General features: G+C 40.7%; 1 protein-coding gene across 1 annotated transcript in view; it reads right to left on the reverse strand.

The window, feature by feature from the left end:
• Positions 1 to 843: 843 nt before the first annotated feature.
• MAP2K5 (mitogen-activated protein kinase kinase 5) overlaps positions 844 to 21,015 on the reverse strand; it is a 117,313-nt gene continuing 97,141 nt past the window's right edge. Inside the window, exons 21-22 of the mRNA XM_056499794.1 lie at positions 19,361 to 19,406; positions 844 to 1,948 (exon numbers count right to left, since the gene is read on the reverse strand). Of these exons, the coding sequence (XP_056355769.1) occupies positions 1,847 to 1,948; positions 19,361 to 19,406 (148 nt within the window). The 3' untranslated portion in view covers positions 844 to 1,846. The remainder of the gene's footprint in view (positions 1,949 to 19,360; positions 19,407 to 21,015) is intronic.

The raw sequence follows: 21,015 nt of genomic DNA on the forward strand, positions 1-21,015 counted from the left end.
GATGGAGAACCCAAAATTCATTTTGGGAGAGGAAAGGGGATGGAGACCCCAAAATTCATTTTGGGAGAGGAAAAGGGATGGAGGCTCCAAAATCCCCTTTGGTAAAGGAAAGGGGATGGAGGCCCCAAAATTCCCTTTGGTAAAGGAAAGGGGATGGAGACCCCAAAATTCCCTTTAGGAGAGGAAAGGGGATGGAGAACCCAAAATTCCTTGTGGGAGAGGAAAGGGGATGGAGACCCCAAAATCCCCTGATTGCTGGATTGATTACAATGACCAACCAAGTGAATTATAATTCTGTCACCACTTTAAAAAAATAAAATAAAAACCCCAGGAGATTTTTTTTCCCAGCTCCACCCACCCGGATTTTCAAGGTGAGTCTTCCCCTCCCAACCTCCCTACCAGAAAAAACAGCAGGAAAATCCTCGGGTTTGCTGAGTTTTAAACAAAATCCGAGAAAAAAGAGAGAGAGAGACCTTTTATCCAGGGCGAGCTGCTGCAAACTGTTAGGGATAAATAAATGGCAGCGCTGCCGATGCCCTGCCTGGCTCACGGGAGGGAATTTGTCTCACTTTAGAGAAAGGACCTGGAGGAACGGGGGCTCTGCCTCATCCATCGCGCTGTTATCTCCAGCGAGGTGGCGACTTCAGAGCAATTAAGACAAACTTTAGTCTGCAAGTTCACGCCTGCAACCTCCACCCTTCAAAAGAAGACAAACGATCCCTCCAAGGAAGGAAACCGAGTCTTTTCCAGGCTGCTTCCAGAATAACATTTAGGATTTGCAGTGGTTTGGGAGGAATGTTTCACTGAATTGTGTGTGGGGGGAGAAAATAAATTACCTGAGTCTTTTATTTATTTTTTTTTTTTTAGCAAAAGTTTATTTTTAATGCAAAAACAAGCAAACAAATCCCAACCTCCTCCCACCCAACTCACTCACCCCAAACCTGCCTCTCACATCCATTTTTTATTTTTATTTTTTCCTTTTAAGAAGCATTTTAACACGAGGACTGATCCAATCTGTGTTGCTCTGTTGTGGAAATGCTCACAGGAATCAGAAATACTCGCAGTCATTCCTTTTTCCTGGAACAGCAAACCTGGAGCCTGAACCCACAGCTGTGCCACCCTCCCAGGGAAGGATTATTCCCAAAATCCCATCCATCCATCCATCCATCCATCCATCCATCCATCCATCCATCCATCCATCCATCCCTCTGGCAGTGGAGCCATTCCTGTGTCCTGTCCCTCCATCCCTTATCCCAAATCCCTCTCCAGCTCTCCTGGATCCCTTCAGGCTCTCCCTGGATCTTTCCCTTCTCCAGGTGAACATTCCCTGGCTCCAGAGCTCCCTGCAAACCCTCTGTGACCATGATGCTCCTCATGCCTGACCCTCAGGATTTAGGGATTTTGAACCCTGATCTGCACTGGGAGCAGAGAGGGGCATTCCCAGTCACTCACTGGTGTGATGCTGACAGGGTGGGCAAGCCCAGATATATATATATATATTTTTTTTTTTTTTGGTCTGTTTGCTTTTGTTTTAGATTTAAAACCAGGATTTCGTGGCTGCTGCACTCAGGAAATCCTCTGGACACTCAGGAGCAACAGGTAAAAATCCTCTGGAGTCAGGAAATAGAACTCAAGAACAGAGATATAAAATTCTTGCTTTAAGGCTGTGCACAGTATAACTGAAAATAACCTGGAAATTTATCAGCAACAAAAGAAACAATTAAGAAAAAACCCCTTAAAGTGGCATTGAGGAAAATCTCCTGATGCTGTCGATGCTCCTGGGAGACAGCTGAAGTAAAACGGGTGAAATGTGGATAATCTGAGCCCAGGGTGGGGAGGGCGGAGCTCACGGGGCGCCCTGGGAGCGCCGCTCCTCCAGCATCCTGCACACCCACATGGACACCACCTCGGCATTGCCGTCGTTGTACTGCACCACGAACGGGTGGCCCTGCGGGGACAGCAAAGGGTTAACCCCGGGAAACACAGCACGAACGGGGGGAAAAGTGCACCCCAACACCCCGAGGGCACAGCCAGAAAAATGAAATAAAGCACCCACCCAAACCAGAGAAATTCCTCCTGGGTCCGTGTCAGCCACACAGCCCAGACCCTTGAAAATGCTTTTTTTTTAAAATTTTTTTTAATTGTTATTATTTATGGGGGGAAAAATGCACCCCAACACCCTGAGGTCACAGCCAGAAAAATGAAATAAAGCAAGAGCATTTCCTCCCAGATCCATGTTGGCCACACAGCCCAGACCCTTGGAAATGCTCTTTTTTTTCCTTTTTTTTGGTTGTATTTTTATTTGTTATTATTTGTATTCCATTTGCTCATTGTGTTTTGAGTCTGCTCCTTTCCTGGCAGTTGAATTTGGGTAAAATGATAAAAACCAAAAAATTAAATCCAAATTTCCCCAAGTGCCTGAAACTGGAGATTCCTTGGGAAAGGATGGAGGAGAGAAGGGGCAGAGGAAAAAAAAAAAAACCTCAAATAAAAATCCAAAAATCAAATAAATCAAATAAAAATCCAATTTCTCCCAGGAGAATGCAGCAGGACAGAACTGTCACCTCAGAGAGGGGACAAGTTTGGACACTGGCAATAAATCCTGGTGGCTGCCTCAGCCACAAATCCAAGTCCCAGCCCTGACTTGAGGAGTTGAACAATCTGTTCTCACCCAAACCCTTAAATATTCCTGCAGGGATTTATGGCAAGGCAAGAGTGAGAAAAGGTAAATGTGTGCAAGCCTGAAATGCATTTTCTGCTGCAGGGATCAGCTCCTGGTGAGGTCACCCTGCCTGCTGTGGCATGCACAGCTTTATTTTTGCTATTTGTATGGATTTATTCCTGTTTATGGATTTAGTTTTATTTTATATTGTGTGCTTCAGATTCCCTCAGACTCCCAACAACAAAGCAATATCTCCTTCCCAATTTTTAAAAATTCAGCTTTGAAAATACCTGGAACTCAGCACAGCCAACAGGAAAAAAATTGAAAATCCAAACTGGTTTTTCTTACTGGTCTGGAATTGGTGTGCAATAATAATTTCCTTCGTAATTTTTAAAAATATCTGGAACTCAGCACAGCAAACAGGAAAGAAATTGAAAATCCAGCACCAAACTGGATTTTCTTAATGGCCTGGTACTGGTGTACAATAATAATCTCCTTCCCAATTTTTAAATATTCAGCTTTGAAAATACCTGGAACTCAGCACAGCAAAGAGGTTGAAAATCCAGGACCAAACTGATTTTTTTTTTTTTTTGTTTTGGTGGTGTTTTTTTTTTTTGTTTGTTTGGTGTTTTTTTTTGTTTTTGTTTTGTTTTGTTTTTTTTTTTTTGTTACTGGCCTGGCATTGGTGAGGAATAACCACATCCTTCCCAATTTTTAAATATTCAGCTTTAGAAATACCTGGAACTCAGCACAGCCAGCAGGAAACAGGTTGAAAATCCAGCACCAAACTGGTTTTTCTTACTGGTCTGGAATTGGTGTGCAATAATAATTTCCTTCCCAATTTTTAAAAATACCTGGAAACAGCACAGCCAGAAGGAAATATGTAGAAAATCCAGCACCAAACTGGTTTTATCTTACTGGTATTACTGTGCAATAACCACCTCCTTCCCAATTTTTAAATATTCAGCTTTAGAAATACCTGGAACTCAGCACAGCCAGAAGAAAATAGGTTGAAAATCAGCATCAGTTTTCTTTTTACTGGTATTATTGTGCAATAACCACATCCTTCCCAATTTTTAAATATTCAGCTTTAGAAATACCTGGACCTCAGCACAGCCTGCAGGAAACAAGTTGAAAATCCAGCACCAAACTGGTTTTTCTTACTGGTCTGGAATTGCTGTGCAATAATCACCTCCTTCCCAATTTTAAAGTATTTAGCCTTAAAAATATCTGGAACTCAGCACAGCAAACAGGAAAGAAATTGAAAATCCAGCACCAAACTGGATTTTCTTAATGGCCTGGTACTGGTGTACAATAATAATCTCCTTCCCAATTTTTAAATATTCAGCTTTGAAAATACCTGGAACTCAGCACAGCAAAGAGGTTGAAAATCCAGGACCAAACTGATTTTTTTTTTTTTTTTTTTTTGTTTTTTTGTTTTTTTGTTTTGTTTTTTTGTTACTGGCCTGGCATTGGTGAGGAATAACCACATCCTTCCCAATTTTTAAATATTCAGCTTCAGAAATACCTGGACCTCAGCACAGCCAGCAGGAAACAGGTTGAAAATCCAGTACCAAACTGGTTTTTCTCCCTGGGCTGGTGCTGGTGTGCCCTGCCCTGGCCAGGGGATGCTCTGGGAGCCCTGCAGGGAGTGGGGATGCTGGAGAGCAGAACTGGAGCTGCAGAGGTCAGGCAGGACAGGCAGGGCTGCCCCCAGTGGGTGTCACAGCCTAATTCTGTGTGTCAAGCCTGAAAATGAGATAAACAATGACAAACCAGCCTTTTTAAATGAACTTGTCTCATCTGGTTCTCTTGATAAAGGGGACATTTCTGTCCCACCAGACAGTTTTAACTCTTTCCTGCAGAGGGGGAGGTGGAGGATTTAAATATCTGGCAGGAAATGAAAAGGGCAGTGCCCCCCTGAACACAGAGCCCTGCTAATTCCAACCCAGTGCTCACCAGCATCAATCATTCAGCCCACTCAATTAAATTGCCATTATTCAAGGGTAAAAGTTCCAGCATTTTATCTACCCCTAAAATTCAGCAATTTGCTTTCATGGCCTTCCCCTCTGGCCTAAAAAAAAAAAAAAAAAAAAAAAAAAATTTTTTTTTTTCTGATAATAACCCACTTTGAGCTTATAGCCCAGACCTTGCATGGAAGGGCAGGAAACCTGAAAACTGAAAATTTTCAACTTTCTGTGCTGCCAGGCACTGACCCTCAGGAAAACACAGCTTTAGACTTGAGGCTGTGGAGAAAACTTCCAAAATTAAATGATAGAACTGGGTAGTTTTGGATAAAAGTATGTCATATCACATAGTGGAAAATCAGAATTGAAGGTTTTAGAATATAGAAATATATATGAAATAAGATGGAGGTTTTAGAGCAGAGGTTCTGTCTTTCTTTTTCTTCATAAATCTAAGTAATCTTATTTAATGAAATAAAAATAATCTGCACTGCAGATCACAAATAGTTCCTTATTAAGTTAAAAAAAAATTAAATAACTTTTCTTAATTAAACAATTAACCCTTATAAAAATTCTTCTCAATTTTTAACTTAAAATACTACAAAACTCACAGTGATATAAATAAAAATTAATCAACATCTAAATCCAAACAAAATCATCTCAAATATTTAATTAAAAAAGAAAAAGAAAAAAAAAAACAAAAAACCAAAAACCTCCACAAAACTGGCAGTTACCAGCCTAGAATGGTGACAAAGCACATTCCCAGTGGGAAATGCCAGCCAGTCACCAATTTCCTTGGAAATCCCCAAAAATAAAATATTTTCCTCCCCAGGGGGGTGTCCCTGGAGGGATGAGGACAGGGCAGGAACCCAAATCCCAAATGCTGGGAGTACCTCAGATCTAACCCACAACATCTTCTATTTTTTATCCCCTGGGACAATGAGGGCAGCAAATTAAAAATGATCAGAAAATTCCTCCTGCTTAAGCAAGGAAAGTTGGGAAATGAGCTGTCACCTTTCCAACATCTCTTTTTCCAGGAACCCTCCCAACCTCAGCTCCATTTATCACCAAGCAGCACAAATTAAAAAAAAAAATAATAAAAAAATTTCCAACTCAACAACAACAACAACAAAATAAAAACCCACAATAAAAAAGCTCCCAACTGTTGCAGCCACACGAAGACAATGGCCGTGCCCTCAGCCAGCATTTCAAATACAGTTTATTAGTGTGTGATATCAAAAGGGTATTTTTATTGCATGATATAATGCAATGGGACCTTGCACTCAGAAGTGTAATGAACCCAGAGTCCAACAAACATTTTACTGAACATTAACCTGTCATTAATGGCACATCAGGGCTGGGGGCATTGCACGCTGCCTGGGCAGGGCTCCATCAGGACAGGCAGAGGAAAGCACAGCCTGCCCAGGCTGCAAACAAACACAGAAAATAAATCTCACTGCTGGCTGCAGGGAGGGAGCTCCTGCTTAACCTGCAGCTTTTTGCTGGGGTTCTTTTCAAGGAAGGTGAGGAAGTGCAGCAGGTTTTTGGGGGGTGCTCTGAATGCATCAGGTGCAGCTTTTCCTGCACAAAAAGGTGAGAATAAAACTGGAATTCTGCTCCCCTTCCCTGCCATTCCCTGATTCCTGCCTGGCAGGAGGAGCTGGGAATGGGAAGAGCATCCTCTGACCCAGCTCTGTGCTGAACACCTGGGATGTGTTTTCCACCTGAGCACAATTCCAGCTCTAATTCTGTGTGAAATGGGAGCAAGCCACGAATTCCTGGTGCTCCCAGAGCAGGTGGGATGTTCCACTCTGCTCCAAGGAAAGCCACAGAGCAAATGTTCAATCAGGAAAGGCAGCTCCAAAAAAATTCCAGCCTTGGCTGTCCAACAGCACATCCCACTTGGTTCTGCCACTGCTGAGGTGTCTGTGCTGCTCACAGCTCTTGGAATTAACTCAGGGCACGGACTGGGGGGAATCCCTGCCCATCCTCATGTGTGATGGGAGACAAACCTGACCTCCAACAGGACAAACACAAAGCTCAGCTCTGGAGCTGCACCAGCCTCCCAAAATTGCAGAGAGCTGAGTAACCCAAACAGATTTCCAGAATTCCAGGAAACACAAAGAGCTGTGTAACCCAAACAGCTTCACAGGACTCCTGAAAACACAGTGAGCTGAGTAACACAAACAGCTTGCCAGGGCTCCAGGAAACACAAAGAGCTGAGTAACCACAACAGTTTTCCCAAATTCCTGCAAACACCAAGAGCTGAGTAATCCAAACAGCTTCCCAAGACTCCTAGAAACACAAAGTACTGAATAACCCAAACAGCTTTCCAGAACTCCTGGAAACACAGAGCTGAATAACTCAAACAGCTTCCCAAAATACCAGGAAACACAAAGAGCTGAATAACCCCAACATTTTTCCAGAATTCCAGGAAACACAAAGAGCTGAGTAACCCAAACAGCTTCCCAAGACTTCTGACAAAACAAAATGCTGAATAACCCAAGCAGCTTTCCAGAACTCCAGGAAACACAAAATGCAGAATAACCCAAACAGTTTTCTAGAATTCCAGGAAACACAAAGTGCTGAGTAACCCACAGCACCCCGAAGTGACCCCATGTCCCCCTCAGTGACACTGTCAGGATTTCATCACTCCAGCCCTGCCTCCAGTGCTGGAGGATTTTCCATCTCGAGCTGCTGCCTCCAAGGACAAGCCACACTAAAAGCTGCTCTAATTATCTGTGCCAGCTACCCACAGGATCCAACTGTGGCTCCCACAGCCAGGAATAGCAGCGAGGAATCCTCAGGCCAATTCTCTCACTGCTGACTCCCAAAACATTGGTAATTCACAGGCACAGAAGGAGGCAGGACATCCTCAGGGGATGCTTGAGTGGGGTAAAAAAAAACTCTGCAGGCTGAGCACAAGTTAATCCTGACACAGAAAGGACCCTGCAAGACACTGAGTGTGATCCAGCTGCTCCATCTCTTGTTTTCCTTTGGAAATTTTGTTGTTTTTTTTTTTTTTTTAAGCCTTTTAAGCAAAGTGTGAGCACCTGAAGTGCTTGGAAGAGCAGGGACTGAGAGGCTGAGTTTGTGTGTCTGCCAGGAGTGTCCCCAGTGTCCCAGAGCTGCAGCAAGGTCACTCTTCCAAGTGGGGCTGCAGAGCACAGACTGAGCTTAACCCCAAAACTCCAGCTCCTCCCTGGGACTGACAAGGCTGTGCCTGATCTGGAAGTGAGTGTTTGCTGGCCCAGTTCTGTCTGCCTGCTCCTGTCCTCAGATTATTGAGGGCAAGGACTGTGCTGGCTGTGCCAGACAGGCTCCAGCATCCCCAGGGGGTGAAACCATGGGATCACAGAACCATGGGATAACCCAAGCATGGGCTGGAAGGATCTGAAAACCCATCCAGGCCTCCCCTGGCCTGGGCAGGGACACCCTCCAGCACCCCAGGTCCAACTTTGAGCACTCCTGTGGTGATGAGGCAGGAGCAAGAACACATCTGGGTTTAGCTTTTATATTTTTCAGAATCTCTGCTGCTTAACTCTGAAACTTTATATTAAGTGTAAGTTCTCTCCACAGGGGAGTTAGACAAAAAAATCCTTTCTTAGCTAGAGAATCAAGGACCCAAAAAGCAGAAACAACAGCAAGGGAGAGGGGGCAAACTGGGGGCTGAGATTTCATAGCTTGGGGCTGTGGTTGGATAATTGACCCCAATATGAACCAAAACCTATAAAAGTGTAAAACTCCTGACCAGAATCCATCTTGGATTTGATCTGGTTGCACTGCCCAAGGTGAATCCTCTCAATAAATTCCTATTTTATTCCTTTTGCTCTGTCTTGTCTCTGTTCCAGGCAACACATCCACACAGAAAAACAAGTCTGATTCTTTTCCTGGGAGTTTCTGCTCCTTCCCAGCCTGCTGAGCACCTCCACTCAGGAAATGGGGACTTTTGTTTGTTGCATGGCCTCCCTAACATACACTGTAATTAAAATGTTGATTACTAAACACTTTAAATATATGACAGACAATGCAGTTAAAGCCTACAGTTAGGTCAATATGTGATTTAGATTTGCCATTTAAAAACTCTCATTTAAATTTTGCATACATTAATCACTACCATACTTCAATGTTCTGATATCCACCTGACTACACTATTAAAATAAAACTTGCTGCCCCAGGGAAATCCTACTTATTCTTAATTGTTTCGAGGCTTTGATGGGCTTTTAATCTAAGATTAATTTATGCAATTTTAAATAACTCTTCTTATGATTAATAAGCTTGAAAATTAAAAGGAGTCTAAAGCAATTATAATGAGCATTTGGTCATAACCTCATTAGGAGAAGGAGTGAAGGATACAGCTCTGGAATTCTTACAAGACCACAATTTAAGGTTACTTTCAGAGGAGTCAGACATAGTTCTTGAAATTGCAAAGGCAGATTAGCCTAGGTCAGCCTTAGAACTATGACTACCTAGATTAGCACACTAATGAATTTATCCCTCTGATGATACATGAGACAGTGAAAAGATGATACAGACCAAAGACAAATGGATAACACAGCTAAGCACTGCAGCCTTGGGGTTATATTTCTTATAGTTCTTCCTCATCTTCCTTTTTTTTTTTTTTTTGAGAAGTACTTTTTTCCCTTATTATTTATCTATTTGTAGATTGACTCTCACCAGTGCATTTTTCCTTTTTATACGACAAAGTTCATTGCAAGTGATTTTCAGCTGGCACCAGAACTTTCCTGCAATTTACAGAATTTGTCCTCAAATAACATCAGTCCCCAGGCCTGATGGATGGGCCAAAAGGAAGAACAGCTTAATTTTCACCTCAACACCTTAACCAGAAGAGCAACTGGCTACACACCTCACCCAAATTTCCAATTTTAAACAGCAAGACAGATTCTTCATTATGATTAAAGAATTATTTTTCCAAGCTTTGGACAGCTGGTGACCCCAAAACAGATCTCAGAGACCCCACTTGTGATGTGTCCAAACTTGCACCAGACAAAGGTCAAGAGGGGATTTTTCAGGTCAGATCAGCAGGAATCAGAGCAGCTCCACTCCACAAACATTTGACTCCAAACTACTGAACCTCCCCTCCTTGTTTGTTCCCATCCTGTGGCAAAGACTGGTCTGAAATTCACTGCAGAGTTTGTGGCACAGAGGAATCTATTTGCCCATCTGCAGATCATTCTTTCCACGGCAGTTTTGCTTTTGATATTTGCTGTTAAACCAGAAACTGTCCTTGGCACTGCCGGCGCTGCTGGGCTCCAAACGAGCTCCCACCAAAGGAATTTCATTCCTTGTGTTATGACTCTTAAAACAAACTAAAGCAAGCGAAATCTAATTGGAGTTTACTTCTGCTGAGGTTGGGAAGAGCTGCAGAGGAGGAAAGGCAGAGTGGCCCAAGGCTGATGGAGTCTGTCACCATTAGCAAGCTGTCGACAACAGAAGCAGCTCTGCTCAGTGCAACGCTCAGTGCCACGTTTTGGGGATGGCAGAGGTTTGACTTTTGCCCAGCTCTGCTCTGGTTTGTGGCCTCAGTGCCCATTAGTGGCTGGAGCTCATTAGGTGTGTGCCTGGAGCTCATCTTCTGCTGGGCTTTTCATTTGAAATCGATTCCACGCCTGAGCTTCAAGACCCGGCTGTGATGAGAATGAAAGAGGGGAAAGAGAAGAAATTCACACCAGGATCACCTGAAGTGCTCCTGCAGGAGTGTCCCCAGCTCCAGCACAGGAAGGGGCTTGGTGACACCAAACAGGAATTAAAAACTGATAAAGAATTTCCATCAAACAAGGAATAAATGTTCCCTACAGCACCTCCTTTAAATGAGGATTAAATGTTCCCTACAGCACCTCCTTCAAATGAGGAATAAATGCTCCCTACAGCACCTCCTTCAAATGAGGACTAAGTGTTCCTCTACACTGGGGGAGAAGGGTGAAGAAAAACTGTTTTTCCCCAAGTTTTTCTACTGGGAAATAAAAAAAAAAAAAAAAAATGCAAATTGCTAAGCTGAAGTAAACCAAAACGATCTCCTAAATGTTTTTCACCCAAACCTAGGAGAAGAAAATGCTGTGTGCATACACACACAAATAACAACAATTAACAAAAGTTTTTTAAAAAAAATAAAAAAAGCCCTGAAAATGATGTGGCTGGAAGCAAAAAGGGAGAATGAAACAGCTCGTACTTCGTTAGCATTTTTGTGATGAAGTTTCGGCAAATGAACAAGTTGTTTTTGAAAGTACCACCATGATCATCCTGCATTCCATTCTGTGCTGCCTGCACAGAGTGCAAAATAACATCCCTGTGCTTGTAATGGAGTAAATAAAGTATTTGCAAAGGGACTAAATAAAGTATTTGTAAAGGGACTAAATAAAATAAAAAATTAAAGTATTAAATGACTGAGGTGAAGGTGCTGCCAAATCCCCTGGTCTGAGGAGCAGAGCAGGCTCAGCTATGAAACCAAGCTGAATAAAAGCACAAAGCTCTGCTGAAAACACAGAGAAGGCAAAATATATCACCACTAGTTGGCTGAGGGAAAAAAAAATAGAAATTCCTTTGAATCTCTCCCAAGGTCACTGCACAAGGACCGAGGCCACCAGCACCATTTCCACGCTCAGAGCTGGATTTTAATCTCAATTTAAGGCAGCTTTTCCTGCTGGAAACATGGCTCATCCCCATTTACACCAAGCTGAGTGTTTCCCCAAATCTTTCCCATCAAAAAAAGAGGAGGCAGATCCACATTTATGGGACAAGGAACTTTTTCCAGGTTGGATTTTGATGTTTGAACCGGAATAAATCCTGAATAATTCCCAGCTCTGCCCCGTGTGGGAGCGCGGCTGCGGAGGGGAGGCCGCGGCTTCAAAAAAAAAACCCAAAAAAACCCCCACAACCCGAAAATAAATAAAAAAAGAAATCATGTTTAATTTAAAAATTAGAAACTGGAGCAGGCTGTGAGCACGGAGGTTGATTGAAAGGAAATTTAAATTCCTGTCAAGCCCATTTAAACACAGGGGCCCTTCATAGGCAATTAGCTGCTCCCTGTGAGGGCCGGCCCGGCCACTGTGAGGAGCCGGGAAAACTAAAAAAAAAAACAAAAATAAATAAATGAACATTATGAAATATTCAGCCTGGCTTTATCACCGGGGTTTGCAAGTGTAAACAAGACAAAAATCGATTCCTCGGTGCCCTCCAATCAATCCCCCAAAATGTGAGGGCATCTGTTTCTGCTCGGTTTTGTTTACTCTGGCAGATTTGCCTTAATTGCGGTTGTTTATCTCCCGTTGTCCCCGGGGCCCTCATCTCCCGGTTCCTAATACTTAACACTCATTTCACATCTAAAGCTACTTCTAATCCTCAACAGGTTTCTGCAGCTCTTAAAATTATGGATTCGAGGGAGATTTGGGCTTTGTTGAGAGGAGAGGTTTGGGCCCCGCAAGCAGCTGGGCCCGATCGTCACCAGGGATGGCGGCAACAAAGGTGCTAAAAGGTTCTTTCATAAACCCCGCCGGGAATGGCAGCCAGGAAAAAAAAAAAAAAAAGCTCTTTGATGGGGAAAAAAAGGAAAAAAAAACCAGCCTGAACAAGGGGCTCCAACAGTCCAGCCAAATAAAGTTACTGTCATCATCAAGCGCTGTCAATCACAATGAAAATCCAATTAAAAAATCTTTCAGTGCGGCCCCTCTTCAGGAGAAAAATGTCTCCTATTTATATGCGGTTTTTCCTTTTTTTTTTTTTTTTTTTTTTTTTTTTTGGTCAACTGCACAAATTAGAAAGTCGTATTAATTGATTTTTTTCTTTTTTTTTTTTTACTACTTTAGGCCCTGCTCCTGCGGCTGAATTTCTGCGGATGGAAGAACCAAGCGGCACAAATCTGATTAAAGGGATTTGAGGCAGAATGCACACAGGTCACTAAGAAGCTGCATCTCCATCTCCTGCTTTTATTCTGCTTATTCATAGGCAATTATTACTCTTATTTAATACTGCAGGAGTGTCCTGAGGTGCTAATTGGACTAGAGACCCACATGTAGCTCGTTCTGCACAAGTTTTTTTTTTTAATCTATGCAGAATGCCTGAATACATTTAAAATCCCAATTTCATCACACAAATAAAAAAATCGGACGTGGATTTCAACAGTTGCCTGTTAGAGCAAATTCCTGGATGAATTTGGAATGAAATGGATTTAAGGATATGGCTCTGCTAACAGATTTTTTTTTTTCTCAGTTTTTCCAAGTGAATACATAAGGCAGACAGCTGACATAAAACATCAACGAGGCAAATGCTCAACTTCTCAATATCCACTAATTGAAAGATTTGCAATTCTGCTACCAAAAGGAGTGAGATGTAAATATTTGTCCCCGTGCCTGGAGAACTACTGAACAACCAGCAGTGCCAAATGAAACATTTGCTCAAATTAAACTGCAAAGCCCAGGAGACTCAAGTAACCAAAAAATATGAACTGGATCCCTCTAAGCTGTTGCCAATTTGTTTTTGTCCAATTTCCTTAGATTTTCAACACCTCTTCAAGCCAACTGGAGTTATTCCTTCTCACATTTCACTGGGATTTTGGGGTTTTGTGCAACCCTAGGACTTGTCAGGAGGGGAAGTCAGATATTCCTGATTGCTGCAGGAATTGGGTGATCCCACAATGGGTGCAGCAGGAAGAGAATTTGAGCCTTCAGAGCCCAGAGCTCAGCCCTTACCCTGTCACCATCCTGCTCTTGGGTAGTGCTGGGTTCAATGGCACTGACAGAATGGATTTCTCCTTTCCCAGAGCTGAGTTCTCCAGTGGCAAAGGACAGAAATTACTTTCCTCCTTTTTTTGGGAAATATCCCTGACCCACCTTTCCCAATTTCAGCTCAGTGAGCAATGCTGCCACCTGAAGAAACACAGATTTTTTCCCATTAACACCTTGAGCAAGGAAGACAATGAGCACCCAGGACAGGATCATCCTGAGCCCTGCTGTGACATCCTTGCCTCAATATAAATTCTGATTTGTCCAAGATTTGATCCAGAACTCCATGTCTGAACTGAGAGCCTGAAGATCCACTTTATTATTTATCACATCTATTCCATGGCTGAACTGGATGATCCTAAAAAAGCCTTTTCCAACCCGAACAATTCTATATTTACAACATCTCAAATACTTGGCTCTGCACTTTTTTCTTTTTTTTTTTTCCAGGAAAGAGCCCTTTCCTTCACACCTGCACTTGTTTGGTGCCTGTCAGAACTTCCCCTTGTCATGGAGTGAAAAACTGGGATGGTTGTGATCTGCAAACAAAGCCATTCATCACAGCTCCAAGCACACACAATTTCATCATCCCTGATGGGAGATCCTGCCATTAAAAAAAAAAAAAAAAAAAAAAAAGCTGCCATAAAAGGAAAATTCTTGATTTCCTGTGATTCAGCAATGATGCCCAAACATCTGGACAGGTGCACACAACAACCATGGATGTCCAAAGCTGCTCTCACAGCATCTCTGGGCTGTGTTGGTGGAAAGGAAAGTGCTGAGAGCCCTTTGCCCTATCCCAAAAATCATCATAATCATCCAAACCCCAGGCCTGGCTGGCCAGGGATACCACTGGGGAAAAGCCCTTTTATTGACAAACCTAAGTACCAGTGTTTTATTGGCTTTATTCTGGGGGTTTAGGTGAAAATCCAGCAGGATTATGCTGATCCTCCATTTGTTTGTTTAAACCATGAAAGTGTTTCCTGAGAGCTGAAACTAGGGGTTTAACACAGTGAACTGCAAATATGGTTAGTGACTGTGCAGACCCTCTAAAATATAAATAAAATAAAATTCAGCTACTTAAAAGCCTCACATTTTTAATTTCCTTCTTGTACTTGTTGCAGATGTGGCAACAGGCAGCCAGAATCTATTTTTGAGAGTCTCTAACACCTTGACACGTGTCTTAAGACATTTAAATACACAAACTAACTGTTTATCTGGACAAAAAATACCCAATAAAATCAGGGTACTTGGTCTAGAGCCATTCCTGGAATGGAGAGCAGGATGCATAGGAATGGGAAATTTCAAAACTGCATTAAGCATTAAAATAAATAAAATACTAAAAGAGAACAGGTTTTCCAGTGTGGCTTTGACACAGATGATAAACAATTTATCACACAGTGTTTAGAAAAATAAAATACCAATGTAAGAAGGGTTAGTAATTTAAATTTTTAAAAGGAGAAAAGCTCTTGACAACTTTTAGAAAGATCATTAGATCTCAAAGGTAATGGAGTGCAGAAGTGACTGGACCCTCTCCCTGCCCAGTTTTCCTTGAGGATCCCTAAAGGCCAGGCTGTGATGCCTCCACAGCACAATAACTGCTCCACTCCTGACTTTTCCCCTTTCAAATATCATTTCTTTACATAAACACTGAAAGGTGTTTCAACAACCAGCCAGAGCATGGATGACTTCAATACTACACTAAAAAAAAAAAAAAAACCACAAACCTCACTAAGAGACTCCAGCAATCCCAAAAAAAAACCACCAACAATTTCTGCAGCTAAAGAGGAGATTTTAAACAATTACCAAAGCAGGGCAGTGATATCATAAAGGCAATTTCTGTGCTAGCTTGTTTTCTGCACTTCTCCCTGCCTCTGAACAGCTAGAACAGATAATAACTATTAGTAAATCAAACTCCTGCAGTATCCAGCTGTGCCTCCCCCATTTACATACAGATAGAATGGGTATATGTTTTTAATATGTATGCTACTTTTACCACAGCTGAAGTGCAGCCTACAAAGGAGGAGGAGAATGGCAATGGAATCAGCATGAGATAATAAAGTGGCCTAGATAAAGTATTAGCCAGCAATTGATCTCAAACAGGGGATGTTGCTTCTCTCTGACCTGATTACTTACTATGCATAGATTCCATTAAATAGAGCTTAGAATGGAGAGCTGGAGGAAAATATCATAAATACATCCCTGCTCCCCTGGACTCTGGGCATGAGCAGAGCTGGAACCATCCCTGGGCTGCTCCCAAAGAGGCACTGCCCCAGGAAAACCAGGAAAACCTCCTGGTTCTGCCCAAAAAACACAAGGCAAAAAGGGAAAAAAATCTCTCTGTACAGAAGAATTGGTTTGAGATTGATTTGAGAATTGGTATGGAGATTTTCAGGTTAGAAAGGAACCCCTAAAGAGGCACTGCCCCCAGGAAAGCCCCCTGGTTCTGCCCAAAAAACAAAAGTGCAAAAAGGGAAAAAATCTCTCTGTACAGATGAATTGATCTGAGAAGAATTGGTATTGAGATTTTCAGGTTAGGAAGGGGCCCCTAAAGAGGAACTGCCCCCAGGAAAACCCCCTGGTTCTGCCCAAAAAAAAGGGAAAAAATCTCTCTATACAGAAAAACTGGTTTGAGAAGAATTGGTATTGAGATTTTCAGGTTAGAAAGGGATTCCTAAAGAGGAACTGCCCCCAGGAAAACCCCCTGGTTCTGCCCAAAAAACTCAAGGCAAAAAGGGAAAAATTTAAAATATGACAGAGGTTGGAAAAGCCTTCACTCACCTTGTGACAAGCAGAGCACTGAGTGCCCAAAACAACTCAAAACCCACAAAAATCCTGTGAATTCTGGAATTTCTCACCCCTGTATTCTTCTAAATCTCTCTGTACAGAAAAATTGATTTGAGAAGAATTGGTATGGAGATTTTCAGGTTAGAAAGGGACCCCTAAAGAGGCACTGCCCCCAGGAAAACCCCCTGGTTCTGCCAAAAAATAAAAGTGCAAAAAGGGAAAAAATCCCTCTGTACAGAAGAATTGGTTTGAGAAGAATTGGTATTGAGATTTTTCAGGTTAGAAAGGAAGAAGAGAGACAGGAATGTGCTGTACACTCTTCCCCATGATAATATAAAAATATATTCAATTTAATTGTTCCCTCTTAAGAGAGAACAATCTGGAGATAAAAGAGCAGCACTTCAGATTAAGTTTAGGATGACCACTGGTAAATAAATTGTGAATGGACTATTTTCCTTATTTCCTAATATCAAGTCAGTTGATTTGATTATCTACATATAAAAAAACCCCAATGGGATGTTTTGTTTTGGGGATGGCTGCATGGAAGAAAGTTCAGTGAGTAAATAAATAATAAATTAAAAATAAATAATTACCTGCACTGTGGTAATGAAAATCTGATTTTAAAGAAGAATTTCATCCAGCCTCACCTGTGGCCCAATTTCCTGACAAAATGGATATTTTGGGTTTTATAAAAAAAGCTTTTTGCATGGTAGGCAGGGGAAATCCATCCATTCCAGCAGAGGTGCCAAGCTGGCACTGCAGGTCCTGAAATGCATTTAAATCTGATTATCAGCAGAGGAGGAAAAAAAAAAAAATTGATCTTCTGCTCTTTTCATTTTGTTTTCAGCCTTTAATTATTCTAAAGTGGCCACAAAGTGGTGATGCCAGCACAGGTGCTGCCCGAGGGGAGGATGATGATGCTCTGGTTTGTCTGCAGGTGAGGATGGTTGTGGCTTTAATTCAAATAAAACAACTCAAAATTCAAAGAACAAGGTGAAATCCTGCTCTGGTTTACATCAGTGATGGGGTGACCTTGAAGATTCAGTTTCACTGCATCCCTCTGTGAGTTCCTCAGAGCCACAACATGACCAGAACCACGTGGCAATTTCAGGAATTAGATTTAGAAATTCAGAAATCAGGAGGATTCAGGGGTGAGAAATTCCAGAATTCACAGGATTTTTGTGGTTTTTGAGCTGTTCTGGGCACTCAGTGCTCTGCTTGTCACAAGGTGAGTGAAGCTTTTCCGACCTCTGTCAAATTTAAAATTTTTTGTTGTTTTTTTTTTTTTTTTCCATTTTCCAGCAATTATAAATTAATTTCTGTACACATATTTAAGCACAGATGTGCTGTGTCTATTTATGCACACAGACACATGATGCTAATTTATATATTCCCATTAATTTTATAAACAAAGTGCTCCTTGAGAAGAGTGGGGAAAAGCAGAAATTTAGAGGGTTTGACCCTATAAATATAAATAATTATATACTATACTATAATATAATAAATATACTATAATGTATTAAATGCACTATAATATACCATAATTTAATAAATACAATATACTATAATATGCTATACTAATATATATAATAAATATAATATAATAAATATAATATACTATAATATACTATACTCTAATATAATATCCTATATAATATAATATCAGATCATATCATATAATATCATATAATATCCTCTATAATATAATATCTTATATAATATCCTCTATAATATAAAGGAATGAGCAGCTCCTGTTTTACTACTTGTTGCAACTTCATTGCTAACTGAATAAAAAGGAGAGGAGAAAAAAAAATGCATTAAAAATGATTACAAATTAAGAATACTTCTTTTTTATTTAATTTTTTTTTTTCCAGAAGAGCCAGAATTTCCAAATAATTTCCCCCAACACCTCCCTTGCAGGGCATGTAAAGATAAATCTGTGCACCCTCTTGCATCACCAAAATGTGCATTTGCAAGCAGGGAGAGAGTTTTTTTTTTTTTTTTTTTTTTTTTTTTTTTTTTTTTTTTTTTTTTTTATGAAATTCAAACAATTGTTTTGATAGCTCAGCCTGCCAGCCATGGCAGAACTGAGCACCAGGTGAAAATGTGGAACCTGCTCCAAGTTTGCTCAGATGTGACTAACTGCAAGAATTTCTCAGCCATCAAAAGTCAATAAAAAAAATAATAATAAAATAAAATAAAAGAAATAAAAATCAGCCTTTGGGATGAGAAACCCTGAAGTGGAGGAGCTCTGATAAACTTGAAAGTTTAATTTCAGCAAGGTGTTTAAGCAGCTTTGCCCAAATTTAAATTTAGATTTGAGGTTAATAGCCCTAAAATGAGATTTTCAGGTAAATCCTTTCCTAACCAGGGTCTGGATTGTGAGACACCTGCCCTTGGGTATTTTCAGCTTTTAACTAGAGAATTCCTGCAGTAAAAAAAAACTTGTTTATTCTCCAGTGTGAGGGCAAGAAATGAGAGTCTTGATCCTGTGAAAATCCCCTCAAAATTCTTTTATTCCAATTGTGGATTGCATGCTCAGCAAATAAATCAGATTTTAGAGAAGCTTTTGGGTTACAGCAAACAGGATGGGAAGGAAAATTGGGGAAACATTTAAAAATTAAACCTGAGTCAGAGGGGTGAGTCGACAGGAATTGCTGTAATAGCAATAATTAATAATTGGAAAAAAATAAAATAGAATTATCAGCACAAGATTCCAACCTTGGACTAACCTCACCAAATTTTCTCTTTTAAATCCAATCTGATTTAATTTTAATTTAATTTTACATGAACATCAGTGCAAACAGTGTCATTAAAATCATATTTTAACCCCACTCTCTGTTTTTAATTTTCACATTTGGGAAGGTTGAGGCTGGCAAAGAGTGACCTACATTCAGCTGTAATCCCTGGACATCCAAACTGGAAGAAAATTTAGATCAAGCATCAAAATTATTTTGGTTGAAACTCAACAGTGGCTGTGGAAATTCTGAATTAACTCCCCAAATCACAACAGCAACTTCAGAAATCACAATTCCAACCTCAGCTCTGGGTGCAAACAGGGAATTAATATTTAATAATAAAATAATTGCTGCACAAACAGGAAGAGTTTGGAGAGAAATACATGGAGAACACTGAGAAACAGAGAAATTTCTGATGAAAATGGCCAAAAAAAATTCAAAATAAATAGGAGAAATCCAAAGTGAGGTTTCACTTACCATTAAATCCTCAGGTGCTGGTCTTTCCTTTGGCTGCTTCTTCATGCTGGGCCAGAAAATAAAATGTTTGGGTCAAAAAAACTCCTGGTTGATTTGAAATGTTCAAATATTGTTTCATTTAAAATGTTGAAAATTTGTTTTATTTTAAATGCTTAAATATTGGGTTTTTTATTTTAAATGCTTAAATATTGAGTTGCTTCTTTTGAAATGTTGAAATATTGAATTGTTTTATTTTAAATGCTTAAATATTTTTTTTATTTTAAATGCTTAAATATTGGGGTTTTTTTAATTTTTGATGCTTAAATATTGAGTTGATTCCTTTGAAATGTTGAAATATTGTTTTATTTTAAATGCTTAAATATTGTGGGGTTTTTAAATTTTCAAATGCTTAAATATTGAATTGTTTCCTTTGAAATGCTGAAATACTGAATTGTGTTTTATCTCTCTTATCACAGAGTGAAGAATTTCAGTGTGTTTAACTTTACCAGGTGCTGATGGGAAGCAGTAACCAAAATATTAATTTTTTTTTTCTCCTTCCCAGCCTTTCCTTATGGGATGTAGGACTCCAGACTGTCTATAACCAGAAAAGGTGGGAAAATACAGAAATTCCTAAAAACCAGGAGGCACAAAGAGCTGATTCTCATTTTTTCAATTGTATTTTATCCCTTTTATCACAAAATAAAGAATTTCAGTGAATGGGAGACAGGGCTCCTAACAATCCCCAAATACTGGGGGAACCCAAATAATGGGAAGCCAAATAATGTTTTTTTCCTTATTCCCAGCCCTTCCTTATAGGATATAGGTGTGAATAACATAAATGATGTGGAAATCAGAAATTCCTGAAAACCAGGAGACACAAAGAGCTGATTCCCATTTTTTCAATTGTATTTTATCCCTTTTATCACAAAATAAAGAATTTCAGTGAATGGGAGACAGGGCTCCTAACAGTCCCCAAATACTGGGGGAACCAAATAATGGGAACCCAAACCATGGGAACCCAAACCATGGGAATTCGAATAATGGGAACCAAAATAATATTTTTTTTTCCCTCCCTCCCAGCCTTCCCTTATGGGATGTAGGACTCCAGACTGTCTATAACCACCAAAAGTGTGGAAATACAGAAATTCCTGAAAACCAGGAGACACAAAGAGCTGATCCCCATTTTTTAAATTGTATTTTATCACAGAATTTGGAATTTCAGTGAATGGGAGACAGGGCTCCTAACAATCCCCAAATACTGGGGGAACCAAATAATGGGAATTCAAGTAATGGGAACCCAAATAATGGGAACCCAAATAATGTTTTTTTTTCCTCATTCCCAGCCCTTCCTTATGGGATGTAGGTGTGAATAACCACAAATGATGTGGAAATACAGAAATTCCTGAAAACCAGGAGGCCCAGAGAGAGCTGATTCTCATTTTTCTCTGGGATTATGCCACAGCTCCACACAAAGATCCCTCCCAACAGGTGGGAAATCCAACTCCACACCGACCATGCAATACCCTGGGGCTCCTCCCTTCCTTCTCCCCCATTTATTTCCATTACCCTGCAGGGTGATAGTTCATTACCCAGCATTAACCTGGTTAGAAGATCATGTTTCTCATGCAAACAATCCCAGTTTTCCCTGCAACAGGTGCAATTAGCCTGGCTTAGCT

This window comes from Oenanthe melanoleuca, chromosome 10 (assembly GCF_029582105.1).
Source record: "Oenanthe melanoleuca isolate GR-GAL-2019-014 chromosome 10, OMel1.0, whole genome shotgun sequence".
Classification (NCBI taxonomy): domain Eukaryota; kingdom Metazoa; phylum Chordata; class Aves; order Passeriformes; family Muscicapidae; genus Oenanthe; species Oenanthe melanoleuca.